Here is a 19,278-nt window from a genome sequence, read left to right as displayed (position 1 = left end):
CACAGTGCCCTGAATGAACGCGGTGGTGTGCTGCTTGCTGAGGATTGCCTGCAGTGTGCTGTGGCTGGGCCTCGGCCGGCGGGCCACACAGCTGCTGGTGACGAGAATCAGCTCGATCTCACTAAAAGCCTAACATCTGAGGCGGAGCTGTGATGCGAGACCGCAGCAAACCCGCAGACTGACACGCGGAGGCCTTCGGCCCCGGGCACATAGCCCGGGCGGGCTCGCTCCCGCACTACAGCTCCCGTGGTGCCCCGCGGCGCTCAGCTCGCACTGCCTACTGGGGGCCGCGCCGTGCGCGGGGGCCGGCGCCAATGGCGGCAGGCGGAGGGGGCGGCTGACGGGAGCCGCTGCCCGTCGCGCCCATTCATCGCCGACGCCTTCCCCGGCTTTCTCCCTTCCCCCGGCCCCGCCGGGCTGCTCGCCGCTGCCGCTATGGAGGCGCTGATCCCGGTGATCAACAAGCTGCAAGACGTCTTCAACACGGTGGGGGCCGACATCATCCAGCTGCCGCAGATCGTGGTGGTGGGCACGCAGGTGAGGCGGGGCGGAACGGGGCGGCGGGCACGGTGGGCCCTCACCAACCGGGGCTGCGGCTGGGGCGTCGTCCGCCCCTGCGGGGCCGCTGACCCGCGGTCGCCTTTTCCAAGGGCACGGGGGGACGAGGGCGGCCGGGACGCCCTGAGCTGCCCGCGGCCCCCCCCGTTCGCGCTGGGAGTGTCTCTGCCGCCGCCTCTCCTTCCTCCGCCGCTCCCCGGGAGCGGTTCTAACGGCTGCGGGGCTCTCCCTACGAGCCGCCGAGCGCAGGGATGGAGAGCGGAGGGACGGCACCTGCGGGGTCGCCGAGCTGTTCTTTCTGCCTTTGGGACCTCTTTGTCTCGGCTGATGGTTGGGAGCCAAAGTGGCCTGCCTTGGCCTTGCTGTTACAGCCCGTGTGTCCCAGCCTGGTAACGCGGCGGGGCTGAACGAGCAGCTCCAGCCCCTTCACATGTGTCCAAGCGGGACGTTGTTCCTCAGCAGAACTTCTAGCAGCACAGCGTGCTGGATGGGACCGGTGGCAGTCGTGGGTGAAGTGAAAATGAAACATTAAACACGACCGAAACTTGGCGTTAGTGCTTTATCTTCTTTCTTTTTGTGTATTGAATGTATGCTGTTACTTGACTATAACAGGCTGATGTCAAGAGAGTTGTGCTAGCTGCTCTGCAGCCAGATACAGCTACATGGCTTTGAAGGCTCAGACTGCAAGCTTAAAGCTGAAGCGTGGCACGGGTTTCCTCAAAGCCAGTCATGGTGCAGGACTGGTGTAAGGCAGTCAGCTCTTTCTTTGTTTAGCCAGCATCAGTCTGGTGGTTCAGAGACTCTGTGTCAGTCACCTTGTAACATAGACCTACAACACTGGCACCTGTGGGGAGACTTTGCACTGGTCACTTGTGTCAGGTCCTTGGTTTCTGGAGATCACAGGAACCCATCGCTTCGTAGAAACTCCCAATTTTTACATTAGCAGTAACTCCAGTAAGTTGGTTTTGTTGGTGGTGGTATTCGTTGTTTTCATTTCTTTCTCTAAAAGAAAGATGTAAGGCAGAGATGTGACGTTTTTATATGTGAGATTAATGGAAGTATTCTTTTCTGCTTAATTCTGACATATTGAAGTCTTTTGTAACAACCGTATCCAATTAACTTTTCAAAAGTACGTAGAGTATGTCATGAACATTACGACTATACTGACGTACAAAGGCTGCTCTGAACGTAATGCCTCCTATTTTATTATGTTGGCCCACAACATCAGAGGTGGATGTTGATGGTATGGCAGTAGAGGTTGAACCTTCCTGCCCGTTTTCTATTCATTACATTTTGTTGCAGTGTGACAGATGGCAGCAGAGGGGCAGTCTGACAGAATGGTGTCTGACATGGAAGTGTATATGAAACAAACGTGGGGTACTGAATTCCTCAGCAGAAAAAATGGCACCCATTGTCATTCGTTGACGCTTGTTGAACATTTATGGCACCGAACAGTGCATGTGAGCACAGTGAGGCAGTGAGTGGTGCATTACAGCAGAGATGACAGCGATGTGAAAGACAAGCCATGTTTCCTACAGACATGCACAGTTGTCACATAATGAAATGAAGAGTGTCTCAATCTGCTCATCCATGCAAATCAACAGACTGCAACCAGGGAACTGTGTACAGAGCTGAATATCGATTTCAATGCATTGGAAACAATGGTGGCAACATTGGAATATCACAAAGTTTGTGCGAGGTGGGTCCCATGAGTGCTCACACAGGAACAGAAAGAACACGGCATGCAAGTTTGTCAGGACCTGTTGAGCCAATATGAGGTGACAGTTTCCTATATCGAATCATTACCAGTGATGGACATGGTGTCAACACTGTGAGCCAAAGTTAAAATGGCAGGCCGTGGAGTGGTGACATGAACTTTTCCTTCAATGGGAATTCAACAAGATGCAGCCCTTAGTGAGTAAAGTGATGTTCCACTGTCTTCTGGGATGGGAAAAGGGTAATCCTTCTGGATTTCCTGAAACCCAGAGAAACCATCAACTCTTACCACTACATCACAATGCTGACTAAGCTGAAGCCTCAAACTTGCCGTCAGGCCAGGAAAGAAGACCGCCTTTCTTTTGCAACACCATAATGCCAGGCCTCATATGAGTTTGAAGACTGGAGCTCATTGCCATCCTATCCCAGACTGTCCTACTGTACCCTCTGTATAGTCTGGGCCATTGGGCCAATGAAAGATGGAGTGCATGGGCAACATTTTCCTCGCAGCTACACTGTCATAGCAGCTGTGAAAAAGCAGGCCACTTCCACTGGTGCAGATTTTTATGAGCATGGCATGCAGTCTCTTATTCATTGCTGGCGAAAATGCATAGCTCATGGTGGTGCCCATGTTGAAGAGTAGTGTTTTGTAGCTGAGAATTTGCGCTATCAAATTGTGTTGTTGTGCTCTTTGTTTCTGGGGTAGTTTCCATGGAAACAAATAGGAGGCATTACTTCTGGAGCAACCTACATATATTTGACTTGAATAGTCTACCCTTCAGTATTAATACCCCTTTGGCGCTATGTTCAGTACACTCAAAACAGACCCATGAGTAAGGTATACTGGTACTGTATCTTTTAGGAGACTAGCTTAAAAGCCTTTATATATCTCAGGAAAATGTGTAGCAGAATGTGTGGAAAATTGTATCCTGATTTTGTTCATTTGTTTTAGTCAGAGTTCTTGGAGAATGTAGTTGTCTTTATGGACACAGTGATTCTGTAGATATTTTGTGCAGTTTTTTTTTTATCCTTAAGATTGTATTGTTTTATTCATTTCAATCTAGTTTATGGCAGACCAGATTTCTGGAGATGTCTCGCGTATGTCCTTAGAGCTGACAGTTTTGCTGCTGGTAGTTGGCTTCCATGTGTTTTTGAAACGTGCCTTTTAACAGTGTTGTTCCTGGAGATATTTTTGGTTAAGTGCTGTGTGACTCAAAGCTTTTCCCATAGTTGATTTCTTTGTAGCCTCAGGCATATGCCGTCTTTACTTTTTCTCCTTTTTGTAACACTCACAAGCAGTTTTGAATTTCACACCTCCATTTTCCTTTGTGAGAAACAAGTCCTATCAGTTAAGGCTTCTGTTGCTCTCTAATTTCTCCTACTATTTTTCCTTGTTTGCCTGTTGCTTTTCTTGAATGACCTCTCTACATATTCAGCAACATGAAATGTAGATTTTTGTGTGTTTTTCTTAGCTATGTTCAGTACCTCTTTACTACACTTCTGTTACGTTTTGTGCTTAATGTCTGACCCTAGTTCTCATTTAAGTATTCCAAATTAGTTCTTCCTTTTCTAGCTGTTGTAGAGTTAGTAACTGTGTATAATTCTTCCTTTCCTTGAGAGATTTCTTTCCAGTGTCACCTTTCCCCTTAGGATTCATTTCACACTGTCCCTCTGTTCTGAATGAATGAAGTATCCTAGTTTTTCCTTTTTCTAGGTAGGTTTGGATGATGATTACAAACTATTTCCCCGTAAATGTTAGACATTTAATGGCCTCTCACCCTTTTTTGAGTGGTGTTCCTGTGACTCAGTCACCTGAGAATTCCTTCTTGTTTTCCACGTAAAAACTGTAAAAGTAATCTCTGTACCCTGGTATGGAATTTGTTAAGAAAACTGCAGACTGCTGACAGGACTTGCAGGACACCCTTACACTGCCAACTTTGTATCCCTATTTTAGGGTTTTTCTGTCCTTCCCAGATAGGTGTGCTGTTTTTCCTGATTCAGTATTTCAGTTGCCTCCTTACAGCTGTCTCGTTGAAATGCAAAACAGCGTGCAGGCTGGGAGTACTACACAAACCGCATTTGTGCGATAGTACCGTAATACCTGACCTTATGGTGAGTTTTATACAAATGCTTTGCTTTGTGGTCCATGTAAGGGATAGTGAGATTGTACTGAGGTGCCACAGCCAAACACATTAATGCTAAAATAAAATGAGGTGAGGAGAAGAACAACTGAGCTATGGCCTTTTATGTGTTAAGGATGTGTAGGTATTAGAACAGAAAAACCTCCATTACAGAAGAGGGTATGACTTCTAGAATAAACATCAACAGGATCTGTACCTATAGATGCGTAGAAGTGAATTCCCTTTTAGTTTTTTCTTTTCATTTTTTTTTCCAGGTCTTTAATTCTTGGCGTCTGTTCTGGGTTTTTGGAAGTCATTGACCTAGATATGTACAAACTTCAGTGCTAGTTTTGTAGCAAAGGAGTTCTCCCAATACCAGCATTATTTCAGAAAGAAAAAAGATGTATGTTGCAGTGTTGATTCTAGTGGCAACTTCATGATGAAATTGCTTGAATAACCAGCAATTCACAAAGAGATTTTTTGGAAGACCTTTCAGGTGGATGTTTCAGTATAACTGAAGACTGAACAATAGTAAGTGCTGTGTTGGGACTTCCAGTGGGGAAGTGTATCTTACAGCACTTAATGTAGTTTGCTCTGTTGGATGCTGCCATCCAAAGGAGCTGTTTCTTAAGGCTCTATGATTGGCTTATAGATGAGCATTATATTTATTTTTTTCTGTTTGGAGTAAGTGTTATGTTTGATATTTCAGCCCTAAATCAACTCTTGTTGCTACTGAAAAAGGTTTCTTGATCTGACAGCCTGAGCATTTCAATCCGAACAGCTGCATATTCAGTTAGACCAAATAGATAGGATAGTAATTCTCACGTTAAGAAGCTAACATCAAGGAGAAACCAGTGTGTGTGTGGTGCTGGCTACTGAGATGAGGAGAGACATGTACTGAATGCTGTATCGAAACATCTAGTTTGAGAGAGAACAGCTCTGTGGTCTTAAAATTCAGGTGCGGCACAGAGCTTCAGTGCCATTCCTTGCGGAGAAGGAGCTTGGTTCATCCAAGAACGCATCCTACTCCGTGTTGGCAAAAAGACAGTTTTAGGTGAAGGAAACTCAAGGCTGTGCCAAACAACTGGGAAAGCTCCGTGCAAAGCCAGGTCAGGAATAGGCATCCTCCCTCCACTTCATTCATTTGGTCCTGCAATATTTCTTGGATTTTCGATGCAATTGTCTTCAGATCCCCCTTACCTTTGTGACAGGGCGTGGATGGATCTAGGGCATAACGTCAGTGCTGGCTCTGCTGCCTGGCAGGAGCTTGTTTTTCTCCTGGGTTTTGCCAGCTTTCTGTGTTTTTTAGTTTAATTTAATTTGCGTGTGTTGTTTTTGTGTTTTGATGTCATTCCCTGTGTCTAGTTACAGGCATAACTGTTCTCCCTTTTGCCAACCCTTCCTCCTGTCAGATCACGCCCTGACTGTTCTGGTGAGCGTTTCAAATGAGCAGCAAAATGAAGCTGATGTTAATTAGGTGTTTGCTTATGCCAGGCATAACATAAACTTTGCTGCTAGAGCAAAATAGTGCAATAGTTTTGTGTGCCAGCGTTATCTTCCTCTTGTGATTGGTAATAGTTTTGCTCTGAAAACCCGTATTATAATTAAAATAGGTGGATCCTATGTCTTGCTCACGGGAGATAGCACAAGGAAAGCATGTTTTCAGGAAAACTGAGGTGAACAGCGATGAAAGGAAAAAGCCTTGGCAAATGTGTTTCAGGATTTGGAGAGAAAACAGCTGTGCAGGTCTTGGAGAAGATTTCCTTGTATGGTAGCCAGGAGGTTCACCGGCTTCCTGTTATCTCGGTTGTTTAGGGCTTCTTAAATTTAAAAATACAACTTGGCTTTGTTTTGCTTCGCCTAATTGAGAAATGATAATAATGATGTGATACTATGTAAGGCCGATCTTTTAATGCTTTGAAATGTAGATCATTAAACATCGCATTTCCATGGAATAACCAGTACTGGTTGATTCTAATTAAATGAGGTATTTTTGTCTCAAATGAAATATCAGAGGACCTTGGAAATTGAAGTATTGAGAAATAATACAACTGCAAATCTTCTGTGTGTTTGTTAGAGTTTGGCCTGCATTTCCCTTTAAATGTGGTGTGAATACAGGATTCTCAAACAACTTTGAGTGAGCTCTTTAAGGCCTGGCTTTCCATGCTGCTTATACATGAGCTTTCTTTTGTGGAGGGACTCCCCATGGATTCTGGTTTCTTCCTGAATGAGGTACCCAGATAGATGCTTTGAAAAGAAGGTAATGTTCACGTGGATGATGCCTCAGTAAAAATGCATCTGCTTATATTATCCAATAATAGAGCTGGAGTTGAGTAAGCCAAATGCATGTGTATCCCTAAGAGCATTATTTAGCCAGCGGGGCCTTTCTCATTATTTCTCATGTGACAGAAATAGCAAGATTTCTGCTATTTTGCCTCGGATGTCAAAGTAGATGCACTGCTTATCTGAAGAAAATTCTTCAGGAACTGTTTAATGGAGAAGCAAAACCTCTCTGTCATTCTGATCATTCTTAGCTATTTTTGGTTATTATGCATTCTTACTTTCTTGTGCTCTCCTGTAGTAAATCTGTATTCTGTTCTAGGAGTTCTTTGCATTTTTTTTTTTTTTTTTGCTATATGATTAGGTAATTAAACATTTATCTGTTGGTCCAATCGAAGGAATGGTGATAGAACAAGGGGAAGTGGCTTCAAGCTCAGCATGGGTAGATACAGGTTAGATACAAGGAAAAAGTCTTTTACAGTGATGGTGGTGAGGCACTGGAACAGGTTGCCCAGAGATGTGGTAGATGCCCCATTCCTGGAGACTTGCAAGGAGAGGTTGGATCAGGCCCTGGTCAACCTGATCTAGCTGCGGTGTCCCTGTGCATTGCAGGGGAGTTGGACTAGATGACCCTTCAAGGTCCCTTCTTACTCTAAGGATTCTATAATGAAGAAAACTTACCCCCGTTTGAACCAATTTTGTTTGGAAATTCCCCAGGACATCTTTCCCAAACATTAGGAAGGCAACAGATTCTTATAAGATGACTTGAAACGTGTGCAGCTAAGCCCGTTACTGTTTTAATAACACTTGAAATATGCAACAACCCACGACTGTAAGATCTAATGGTGCTTGCGCATCAGTGAGTCTCCATGTGAGTCTGCGTGTTGTCTTCTTTCAGCATGGGCTCCCTAGGAGCAGGCTGGCTTGTTGAGTTGCTTGCTGAGGTCCTGTGAGACACAGGGCGGTGAAGCTCAGAAGACTTGACATGACCTTAAGGACATCCTCCTCTTAGCACGCTGCTAGTGGTGACTGGTGACTTGGTGACAGTGTATACAGGCAAGACTGAGGTACGCATTGCCTTCTTTGCCTTGATGTTCACCAACATGGTATTGTGGGCCCTTCTACCTGTAACTGGGACTGAAAGAGGGGAGGAACTAACAGTAGTGGGAGAGGATTGAGTCAGGGCTCCTTTGGATGTGGAGAATGCATCTTGGCGCTCTGTGTATAGGGAGCAAGTCTTCTAAAACTAGGACTGCTAATTAGGTCATTGTGGGCTTGGAAATAGAATAAGAATGCCAGGGAGGTGAATGTTTGGGATAAGTAGTATTTATATAGTTTGGGTTGTTCATAGTATTTCTTCGAAATTTTCAGTACAGAATCTTTTACATTTATCAGCAACCGTGAAGTGTTTCTGAAAATAAAGTCTGTTGCCATGCAGGAAGCTGGACAAAGTCATGTCCTATCCACCACTTCTGAGTTCCTGAGAAGTGTGGCTGGTAATACAGCTGGTTGCAAAGGAAATTCTCCTCATAAGAATTAGTGTAATGGATGGGAGCAAATGTGTGTTGCTACTTAGAAGTGCACTCAGGTGAAATAAGCAGGGACATGTAAATATGGAATGGAGGATCATGAGGATGTTTAATGAGTAGAGATGGTGGGTTTTTTTGTCAGAACTGTGACCCACTCAGCTTTTTAATTGGTGAGAGAAGTGCCCCACCATCTCCCTGTTGCTGTCCTTCATCCTTGATTGTTCCGGATTAATCTGAAAAAGATGTTGACAATGATGAAAATGTAACTGTTGACACGACAGTAAGAAGACTGGTAAGATTTACATCATCTGTTCTGTGTATTGAAATAAAACATTTCTTAAGTCCCCGTGCGTATCTTCCCTTCTTATGTTAGTACTTCTAGGAAAAACTGTTTTGCTGTCCACTGAACTTAGTGAGACAGGTGGTTAACAGAGCAGAGCGTTAAACACTTATTTCTGAGCAGTTTATATAAAGTTCCTCTGGTCATTGTGGCTTGCAGATATGTCAAATTAGGATCAGGTCAGGCTCCAGAGGAAAACTTGACTGATTTGCCACAGAAGATTAGAATGTGTTGATGCTTTTCTGGAATTGGTATTTCAGTCCTTGCTCCAAATCATGACAGTAGTTCCAATGAGATAATAAAGCAAGCACAATGCTGCTGCACATTAATCCCCCCAAATTTTCTGGTACTCTTGTTCCGAAGTATTAGTTAGTCGCTGCCTACAATTGTTGTGTGAAAGACTGACTGAACTGAATTTGTATTCTGAACAGACTCCGTATCTCTCACTTCTCCCCACTGGCAGAGAAAGATCAGCTTTGTGTTTACTGCTCTTCTTGCTGTGCTTCCAGATAATTCTTGGTAATGGATGTATATGGGACTCAGATTAAGGAGTGCATTATTAGATACTGTATCATGTTCCAAGAGCAGATTGCTTCAGTAAGGAAACGTAATGCAATTAGAAACAAATTTCCTGATGTGTGGAGTATTGTAATGTCTCATCAAATGTATGACTTCACGTTTGCCATTTATTAAACCACTGCAAGGGATTCAGATAGTTCCTTTTACATTTGAAAATAACTGGACTGTGGGAGTGATGTAGACTATAGTGTTCAAGTTCCATATGTAGTTTAGTATGGAATCATAAAATGGTTTGCGTTGGAAGAGTCATTTGCAAATCATCTAGTTCCAATCTCCTTGTCATGTGTAGCGACATCTCTAGATGAGGTTGCCCAGGGCCCCAACCAGCCTGGCCTTGGACACCTACAGCTTCTATAGTCTCCTCTAGTACCTCATCACCCTCATTGTGAACAGTTTCTGCCTTACATGTAATCATAACCTACCCTCTTTAAGTTCAAAACCATAATCCTTTATCCTGTCACTACATACTCTTGAAAAGTTTTCTCCATCTTGTTTATAGGCTCCTCTCAAGTTCTGGAAGGCTGCAGTGAGGTCTCCCTGTAGCCTTCTCTTGTCCGGACTGAACAAGCCCAGCTCCCTCAGCCTTTCTTCATAGGAGAGGTGCTCCAGCCCTCTGAGCACCTTCATGGCCCTCCTCTGGACCTGATCCAACAGCTCTGCATCCTTCTTGTGCTGGGGGCCTCAGACCTGCGCATAGTCCTGCAAATAGGGCAGAGCAGAGGGGAGGCAATCACTTCCATCTCCCTGCTGGCCACCCCTCTGATGTACCCAGGATGCAGTTGGCTTTCTGGGCTGCACGCACACACTACTGGCTCATATTCAGATTTTTGCCTGCTGATACCCAAGGCCTTCTCTTTAGGGCTGTTCTCAGTTCCCTGAGACTATTCATCCCCCAGACCGTATTTGTGTCAGGGATTGCCCTGACCCAGGTGCAACACATTGTACTTGGCCTTGCTGAACCTCATTAGGTTCACCTGGGCCTACTTTTCAAGCCTTTCTACATGTCTTGGGTGGCATCTCTTCCTTTAGTCACAGTTCAACTCACTGCCACAGAATTTGATGTAGATTTATTTTGAAAAATATATACAATCTGTGTTGTTTTGCTATTCATCCATTAGAACAAATGATGTTGATAAAAATTTGTTTGGTAACAGCATTCATATAGTAGCAACTCAGTAACTGACTACCGTGCTTGTCAGGGCAGGTTTTCTTATGGCATGCCCTTATTGACTTACCGACTACAGAAAACAGGAAGAATTGAATACAGTCCTATTAAAAACAAAACAACACCCACAGAATCTTACTGGTCAGGTTTTCGAGCTATTAGGCTGACATAACTGGGTCTATTGTTAATTGTTAGTTTTAATACGATGTAGTCTTGAACCACTCCTACAACTCGTGTTCACAGTTTGTTATTGGACCATGTAGCCCAGTTTGATGTTCCGTGCAGAATTCTCCAGAATGCTTCAGATGTAGATGCTTAAAGAGAATCTGGGATTTCCCAGCGTTTAAGCATTTCACAGCTTCTTCCAGATGTTTGCAGCCAATTCAGTTGTAAATATGCATGTGTATTCATATACACACACGCGCAGAGGGGGAAAGACAATATAAAACAATTTCTGTTTATATATTCAGATTATAAAACAGCATTTGTAGTAATGAAGCCAATGTAATATAGTCTCTACAAATAATAGTAAAAAAACTGAAAGAAGTGCAGGACTGTCTTGGCTTAATGGACTCAAGTGTACATAGTTAGTATTTTCTATTTGATGCTACTGCTGGTATTAAGGTTGGACTACAGAGAAAAGAGTTACTACAAGATGCTAGGAAATGACATAGTAGAGGATGCAGAATTTCCTTCTGAGTATTATAAAGAAAAATATCTTTAATTTCCAAAAGCACTTCTGGAGAGATGAATATTTAGGGTAGAAAATGCTAAAGAGGATATTATTTTGTTTCTGAAACCTATTTTATTTTTACTTGTTTAATTTAGCTTTAAAAAATAGAAGATGCATCTATCACTGGCTTTTAAATGCCAAAGTAAAGTTTAGAGATGTACTGTTTTATAGCAGATCTGTCCTTTATTGCCTACATGGTTTGATTTCACTGTTAGATACAGCAAGTCTGTTGAATGCTCCATACAACGCTGTATAGCAGAGGATAACTGAACACTGTTTAAAGGAGTGGTGAAAACAAGCTACAACTAATATATTGATAGTGTTTTGTTCATGAAAATCATGTAACTGTTTTTCAATTTTCAGAGCAGTGGAAAGAGTTCTGTCTTGGAAAGTCTTGTGGGGAGGGATCTGCTCCCACGAGGTACCGGAGTTGTGACCCGAAGACCCCTTATTCTGCAGCTGGTTCATGTTTCTCCAGAGGATGGTCGGAAAACAGCTGGAGATGAAAATGGTAAGTGTGATCCAAGAATGTGTTTGTCCTAGTAGGAAATAGACTTTTAGTTTTTCTTGTGTGTTTTACTGAAAAATCAGTTGTTGTAATCTTAAAACACTTGTTTTTTGAAGTTTTCTTGGAAGAAAATACTGCCATTGTCACAGCTGTGATGTCCATAAAGCAAAAGTCATGAAGTCAAAAGCGTTTGGGTATTCAGAATATCTTTTAAGTTTCAAGCTTTCCTGTTTGTTCTTAGCAAATGCCTTTGAGAAAGGCAGGCCAAAAAAAAGCATTTCACTTTCGATAATGATTGTCTAGAGCATCAAGAACGCGATTTCCTTGTTTGTGTTTTTCTCCTCCTCTTTTGCTGTTTAAATAAGGTCTTTCTTTGAGATATAATGAGTATCTGACTTTGTAGAAGAAGGTGAAGAAATGGATAAGCTCTGGATAAAGTGGTAGTAGAAACGAAAACACAGAAAGCTGTAGTAGATGCGAGGAGAATTTAATGGACATGTTATGTAGCTTACAGATACTGTCTGATTCAGATGCTCCGATTTTAAGCACATCAAGAACAGTGCTTTAAATTGTCTATAGGTGTTTACTTTGGAGCCTTTGTCTTCTGTGGTGCTTCATTATTATCCTGCTGCAGGTGAAGAAAAACGACTCTGGTCCCTTGGAAGTTTGAACGCTCCTGTTGCTCTTGGCCTTGTGAAAGAGCACCAGGGGCATATCCACCTTCTGATCATCATAGATCACTATCTAAATTAAAAAAAAATTCTGAAGGTACACAGACTTCTGATAGTATAATAATGTTGAGCTTATAATTATTAATTCTCATTGTGTTTAAATTATTTGGAATTTATTTCTAGAAATAGTACGTTAGGGTATCAAGTTGTTTGCAGTACTTCATCTCATGTAATATTTGTAATTGTTGGTCTGTTCAGCCTGAGGAAAAGAAGACTGAAGGGGTGATCTGATTAATGTTTATAGATATCTAAAGGGAGGTGGGAGGCAAATAGTTGACGCCAGGCTCTTCTTGGTGGTGGGTAGCAATAGGACAAGGAGAAAGGGCTTAAAACTTGAACATAGGAAGTTCCATACAAACATGCAGAAGAACTTCTTTACAGTAGGGGTGATGGAGCACTGGAACAGGTTGCCCAGAGAGGTTGTGGAGTCTCCTTCTATGGAGATATTCAAGACCCATCTGGACGCCTACCTGTGTGACCTATTGTAGGGAACCTGCTTTGGCAAGGGAGTTGGACTTGATCTCTTAGGTCCCTTCCAGCCCCTGTGGTTCTGAAAAACAGTTACTGATGTTATGCAGTGTAAAGGTTAAAGCTTTAGTTTTCAATATGGCTGCAAGCAGAAAACACCATTCTGATTCATAACAATTAAATGCTTTTAGCATGCAGTACACAGTGTACAGTCCAGGCTGTGCTTGATTGTGAAGAGATCATTGGATAAGTCAGGATGGAAATGATCTCAGGAGGTCTCAAGTCCAGCATTCTGCTCAAGATAGGGCCTGTTCTGAGCTCAAGACTAGATTGCTCAGGGCTTTATCCACTGGGTCTTGAAATACATCACAGATGGGAAATGCACGGATTCCCTTGCCTACTTGTTAAGAATGGCACACTGGATTTCTTTTTAAGCGGCTTCATGCTAAATGCTTTACACTGTACATGATTTCTGGTAATTTTCAAAAAGCTTTGATTCTGAGTTGTTGAATAAAACAGGATTTTGTTCTTCTCTGTGACTTCACAGGTATACAAGATAATTTTGTAATTAAGGGAATGCTGAGTCAAGGCAGAGGTTTTCTGCTGTAGGTTGCATTTGATCTGGGGATTTGAATTTTGAATTAGAAATGGGCTAATTATATTATTGCATTAGGATGTTGGGCTGAATTAATATTTATAAGGCCCATTTTTAGAGTCTTATAGACTTTTAGAGAAAAAGGTCAATATTTAAGACGTACATGTTATAATTTCTTCTAGATGTTCCTTTGAGAGAAATGTGGGCTTGTTTGTTAAGAACAGACAAACTTCTATGACTTTTACCAGTTGCATTTGAATTGCTTCTCTTCTCCCTCAAAAATTCAGGCAAATTACAGTGGTTTTGTCACTGATATGCATTAGCTTATGTATAGATTGTCTTGTTTCATCTGAGAACGTGGGATCAAGTTGATTGGAAAGAAAACAGATGGCAACCTGTTATCCTGACTCTTCTGTCTGAAATTGTAATAAGTCACTATACGATTACAGGTGTTACTTTTGTTATGAGTTGCATGTTGAGGTAAGGCTTGAATGCGTTATCAATTTCAGAGGGAGATCTTGCAGGAAAGCCTTTATTGGCGTGAACAATTTCTTCTTTATCCACAGAATCTTGGACAAGAGAACATCAGCCTTAGCATATTCCTTTCTGAATGTGCTGCTGAACTTTTTACATGAACAGATACTTTAATGCAGCTGCTTTGTTGCTTTGTGATTCCTTGTGATCTCGTAATTTGTGTTTTGTCACTTTTTTTCAATCCTATTCTCCTTGCCTTGAGCATCCTTTCTGAGGAATGATGCAAATCCTTCCTCCTTTCCTAAAAACTCAAATGCATTAAATTAGAGCCTTTGGGAATTTTTTTTCAAATGTTGAAGGAGTGTGTCATCGTTGACTTCAGGTGTGTGAGGCAAAAGATTCCCGCTATATAGAATGAAACTTCTAGGATAAATTAAACTTAGGTTTGCACCAAATGAGATTTTCTGTACATCTTGGGACATTGCATTTATTCCTTACTTTTTTTTTCCTCCATGTGGACTCAGGCTGAGGTTAAGACTAAGCCATTTATCATGGGTTCAATCTTCTGTTATATATAGCAAGGAAAACACGTATCTCGTTAAAGCTTAAAAAAAACCCTCTAATTAGATCTATGGATGTTAACAAGTTAAAATGTAATACCTCTTACTAAGCTGTGTCTTTTTTGTATCTATTTTTAAAAGCTGTTGGTTGATACTAAAAAAAAAATTATGCATAGAACTAAATCTAGCATCAAATTTCTATGCTGCCAGAAAACTAGTAATTTAAGACTAAAACAGCATGTCCTACATCATCTCCCTGAGAAGGAGATGACAGAAGAGTGCTTGCTCCATTTCTTTCAAATTGTGATGGTGGCAGTATCTTGCTGTATCTTCTGGATCTACGCCCATCATCCTTTTCTTGATTCTTAAGAGGGGATGAGTAATACAAGTTTGAAAGTACCGTGGGTTCTTCCTTAACGTGCTGTACTTCCTCTGTACAGTAAATAAATTAAACCTGTTTAATCATGTGAAATTAATAAGCCCTTTCATTTTATACTTCTTTTTTGGGGGGAGGCTGGTATGTGATGTTTCTGATAGGGAGAAAAAAAAAAAAGCTGCCTCCTAACAGTACTTTTCTTGTATACCTGTGGTTGTTTATAAACTCTCATAAAACAGTAAGGATAGAAGTCTTTTTTATTTAATAATTTTGTTTTTTAATAGATCTAGTTCACCTAAACCAGCGTATTTCCATTGATAAAGCTGTGACTTAACCGTCAGTGCAAGACATCAGAATTAACTCCCCAGATCTAGCAGGCTTTCCAAACTGATGAACCAGTTGTTGCTGTGCTCCTTGCATTTTTTGTCAGACAGGCACAGAATGCAACAAAAAGAGGTCTTCCCTGGTTTGTTTTGTTCTTGCACTTTCCGTGGGGCTCTATTGGTGTAATGGAAAAATACAGTCATAAACTCGCTAACCCTTCAATGAAGTTTTCATTTTTTGGTAATGGGACATATATAAACAAGGAACTTAGAAGTTGAGAATGGTGATAGCTAACGTTGTCTCTTCTTAAATCTGTCTCAGAATTGCTGTGATTTTTTTTTTTTAATCAGCATAAATTCTTTTCCGTTCTTAAAAAGATGGATACAAAACTCAAGTTTCTTTCCTGTTCAGTAATATTATCTCCAGTGACACTGAAGACATGCCTGACTTTTTTCCTCATTCTTGCCACGAGTAAATGATGACAAACATATTTTGCCAAAGTTGTTCAGCTTTGCAGAACCTACTGGTGCTCTTTTCTGTGCTCAGACAAAAATATTGTAAGCTGTTGGAATTAGATGAGCAGCAATAGTAGAGATCATCAAGTAAACGTTGTGATATGGAATATCTGATTAATACTCATCATTTATCGGTGTTCAGTTAAGATCTTACTGCTGTGCATATTGTTAATGTTACACATTCTCATCCGTAGTGGACTAGCATGGACGTCTGTCTGCATGCACTTGTGATCTTTGTAATATAATCTCGCGATGAAGGTGAATAAAATGCTATGTGAAATATGATGAAAAATTTTAAACATCTTTCACTGCTGTTTCTCTTTAACTGCAGACCCTGCTACATGGAAAAATCCAAGACACCTTTCTAAAGGTTGCCTTTATCCGTTTGCTTTTTCTCCCTACACATAAAGTGCATGCCTGTATACACTAACCACATACATTTCATGCCACTTTATTGTTGATCACACTTTTACACGTTGGCTACTGTGTTGATTATTTTGCTAAGTCTTGTGATTTAGTTTTTTTTTTTTTTTTTAAAGCTTCCTGACCGTTTTGCTTTAGAATGAAATGACTTTTGCTTTTCTGTGTGGTTGCTGCCTCACGGAACTTTCTGCACTTTTAATTCCCAAATCCTTTAAAAGATCTCTATTGATTGAATTACCTTGAAATTCAACTTGAGTGAAAAAATGTTTTGAATGCTGACTTAATGTTAGGTAAGCAGTGTGTTTGTCGAGTTGCAAAACTTCTTGTAGGCTATTTTTCTAGAGCAGATTGCTCATTGAGTAGCAGAAGGAAGAGGATCACAAACTAAAAAATTCCATATGGAACTTTTGGTATTTGGAAACCCAGCTGTGGAAGTGTGAGTGTATTACAGCATGACTCAATGTGCTGCCTGCACCACAAAGCAGGAGTTGACCAAACCTTTTTTGCTGTTTCTGGGACTGCTCTTGAGGAGCCCCCAGTAATTTGAGGCATCTGTGGTGACAGACAAGAATTAAGATGTTTGGTCCATGACAGATTTGGGAAGAGACATGTTTTCCTAAGACTTCATTGTTATGTAGAACACTTATGTATTTTCTGTTTGTTTTGGTTCTACAGGTTTTTCTAACTTTTTCTTTCAGCTGCAATTTGATCTCATTTGCATGGTAAAAGAAAAGTTGCTATCAGCTGGTATATATATTTTTTTCAGGGTTTTTTTTTTTAAGCTGTTGCTAATTATTTTGTTTTCTGTTGCAAACTGATTTTTAAATGGACTTAGACATTTGTCAAGAAATGGTAGGACAGCTGATTGGCTCAGTTCACAGTTATGAAGATGGACGTTGTCTAAGAGACAAACTAAAAAGAGTAATGAGATGCTGTGCTTAAATAAGCAGAATCATAAATATATTTGTATTGAGCCATTTAACATCTGATAGCAGAAAGTAAACTAATTCTTTTCTTGCTGCTCAAAAAAAAAAAAAAATCACATTCTAGTCTTCAGCAAACAGATTCAGAAAAACGTAACTGGAATATCTGCTTCCTCTTCCTCATGTACCTCATTCTTTGTTTTCAGAGATAGATGCTGAAGAGTGGGGTAAATTTCTTCACACCAAAAATAAGGTATGTTTGCTTTGGTTATGGAGCAGCCTTTCCCAAAAAGAGACCTATTCTATCTGCTATATTGCATGCCAGAGTACTCAGAGTATTTCTAAGAGTAGAAAATTAATCAAACCGTTAGTTACTTACTAGTGACTCTGTACGTGGATCATTGATTCTGCTGAGTTATTTATCTTGACCCTGAAAGTGTTGTTTTGCTGCTTTTTTCTTTTTTGTGCATGAATTAAATTGCAAAGACATGGAAGTATTACTATCACGAGTCGTTTCAGTCCACTGAAGAATTGGCTAGTTTTGAGATATATTAGAATGTTATGAAAAGGAAGGAAGAGTTTAATAGGTAGCAAGGAGAGAGAAACGGGGATGACTGAGGATTTCAAGTGAAGAATTAAGCTCTGTCTGTCTTTGCCCACAGCACAGCTCCTTGTTGGCAGATGTTTTAATACTTTAAACTGATTTCCTCACTTTGTAGGCAGTACTGAAGTTTGAAGGAATCTTAGAGGGGAACACAGAGGGAACATGTGGAAGGGTAGCTTGATGGTGGCTTCCTTTTATTGGTGGAAGGAGGATAGACTAAACAAGAATGTAAAAAGGAAATGAAACGCTGTGTTCTTTGTCCCTTCCCAAGATGTGAAGGACTTGAAGCTTGATGTTGTTCACTGACTTCAAATGGTTGTAACTAGATTAGCAGTAGAAGTAAATGTTTGAAATTCTCTTTAGGTGAGTGCAATTTGTTTTCTGCCTCATCCGATACTGTTGTAAGCTCTAGTAACTGCCATCTAACAGTGCAATGGATTAATAACAAGATTCCGATTCCTTTCGTTTTTAGCACTGATGGTTGCTATTACAGCAGTAGCTTAAGAGCTATTACTCGTTCTTTTTTTCCTCCCCCCCCTCACCTTCTGTATACGTAACTACATAGTTTTTCACTGTCTCTTGGAGAAAGGAGCACTATTTCACAATTAGGTGTTTGTGGATTAGGTGTTTGTTTGTAAAATGGCTATTTAAATAACCTTTCTTTTCTGTACTTCAGATCTATACAGATTTTGATGAAATTCGTCAGGAAATAGAAAATGAAACAGAGAGGATTTCAGGAAATAATAAGGTAAGTGCTGAACTGTGAACATCTTTGTCTTGTTGTAGATTCTCTTGCTACTGAAAGCTTTCTTAAACTGTTCTGGCATCTAGAAGTGAAAAGCACTGAACTGTTCCAATGAAGAGATACCAAGCAGCATTACTATGTTTAAAGATTTTTCACTATGTTCATGAAACAAGTGACTCAAGCTAAAACAAAACACAGAATTGTTATTGCTTTACTTCAAAACTTCCATAATAATCCTGCAAAAAATAATGTTAAACTTGCTTCCATTGTTTCTGTATGCATGCTTTCATGTATGATTACAAACTTAAGTATTGAAATAACTTAAGTAAACTTAGTATTGTGTTATTGAATATCCATATAATTACTGAAATAAAGCCTTTTATGCATTATATTGAGGGAATAATGGGGCAACTGATAAATACAAATAAATTGGTTGGCAGATGTCCTTTTTTTTTTCACCAAATAGGTAGGATGTATGATGGAAGAAAGATATTCTGTTATTTATGTATGCATTATTACAAAACTTCAGATTTGACTTTTAAAGAGTCATTTAAATAATTTGGTACAGTGACTCACTTTACTATATTATGAATACTTTTCTAGGGTATCAGCCCTGAACCAATTCATCTTAAGATCTTTTCATCTAATGTCGTGAATCTGACTCTTGTGGATTTACCAGGAATGACAAAGGTAAGATATGAAATGCTTTTATTCTGACTCTTTGTAAACACTGTTTGAAACAAGGAACTTACGTTCAGTCTTAAGCATTATTTTTGTATTGTTAGATTAGTGTTTCAGTTCTTAAAAGTTGTTTACATGTTCCTTCAGGTAAAGTAGTTGGTGACATCTCAAATGTATATATCCATCTTCTGCTGTAGGATTTAGGTTTCTGGTGCTATTCACGATTATAGCAGCCTTTATTCATTTTTTTTCCCTTCCGTTTTTTCCCCCTCTTCCCTTCTGTTTTTTCCCCAAGGTAAAGGGAAGGTCTGAAGACTCTGTTAAAGTGTTA

At 40.7% G+C, this 19,278-nt stretch overlaps 1 protein-coding gene across 4 annotated transcripts in view; it reads left to right on the top strand.

Moving 5' to 3' along the window:
- DNM1L (dynamin 1 like) overlaps positions 260-19,278 on the top strand; it is a 37,188-nt gene continuing 18,169 nt past the window's right edge. The window contains exons 1-6 of one of the 4 annotated variants that reach the window (XM_021388814.1): positions 260-537; positions 11,384-11,531; positions 15,903-15,941; positions 17,124-17,170; positions 18,198-18,269; positions 18,870-18,956. In XM_021388814.1, the coding sequence (XP_021244489.1) occupies positions 436-537; positions 11,384-11,531; positions 15,903-15,941; positions 17,124-17,170; positions 18,198-18,269; positions 18,870-18,956 (495 nt within the window). In that variant the 5' untranslated portion in view covers positions 260-435. The remainder of the gene's footprint in view (positions 538-11,383; positions 11,532-15,902; positions 15,942-17,123; positions 17,171-18,197; positions 18,270-18,869; positions 18,957-19,278) is intronic. The other 3 variants (XM_021388791.1, XM_021388819.1, XM_021388802.1) reach the window with 3 other exon arrangements.

This window comes from Numida meleagris, chromosome 1 (genome assembly GCF_002078875.1).
Source record: "Numida meleagris isolate 19003 breed g44 Domestic line chromosome 1, NumMel1.0, whole genome shotgun sequence".
In the NCBI taxonomy this organism is placed as follows: domain Eukaryota; kingdom Metazoa; phylum Chordata; class Aves; order Galliformes; family Numididae; genus Numida; species Numida meleagris.
This window is presented reverse-complemented; position numbering and strand designations above follow the sequence as displayed.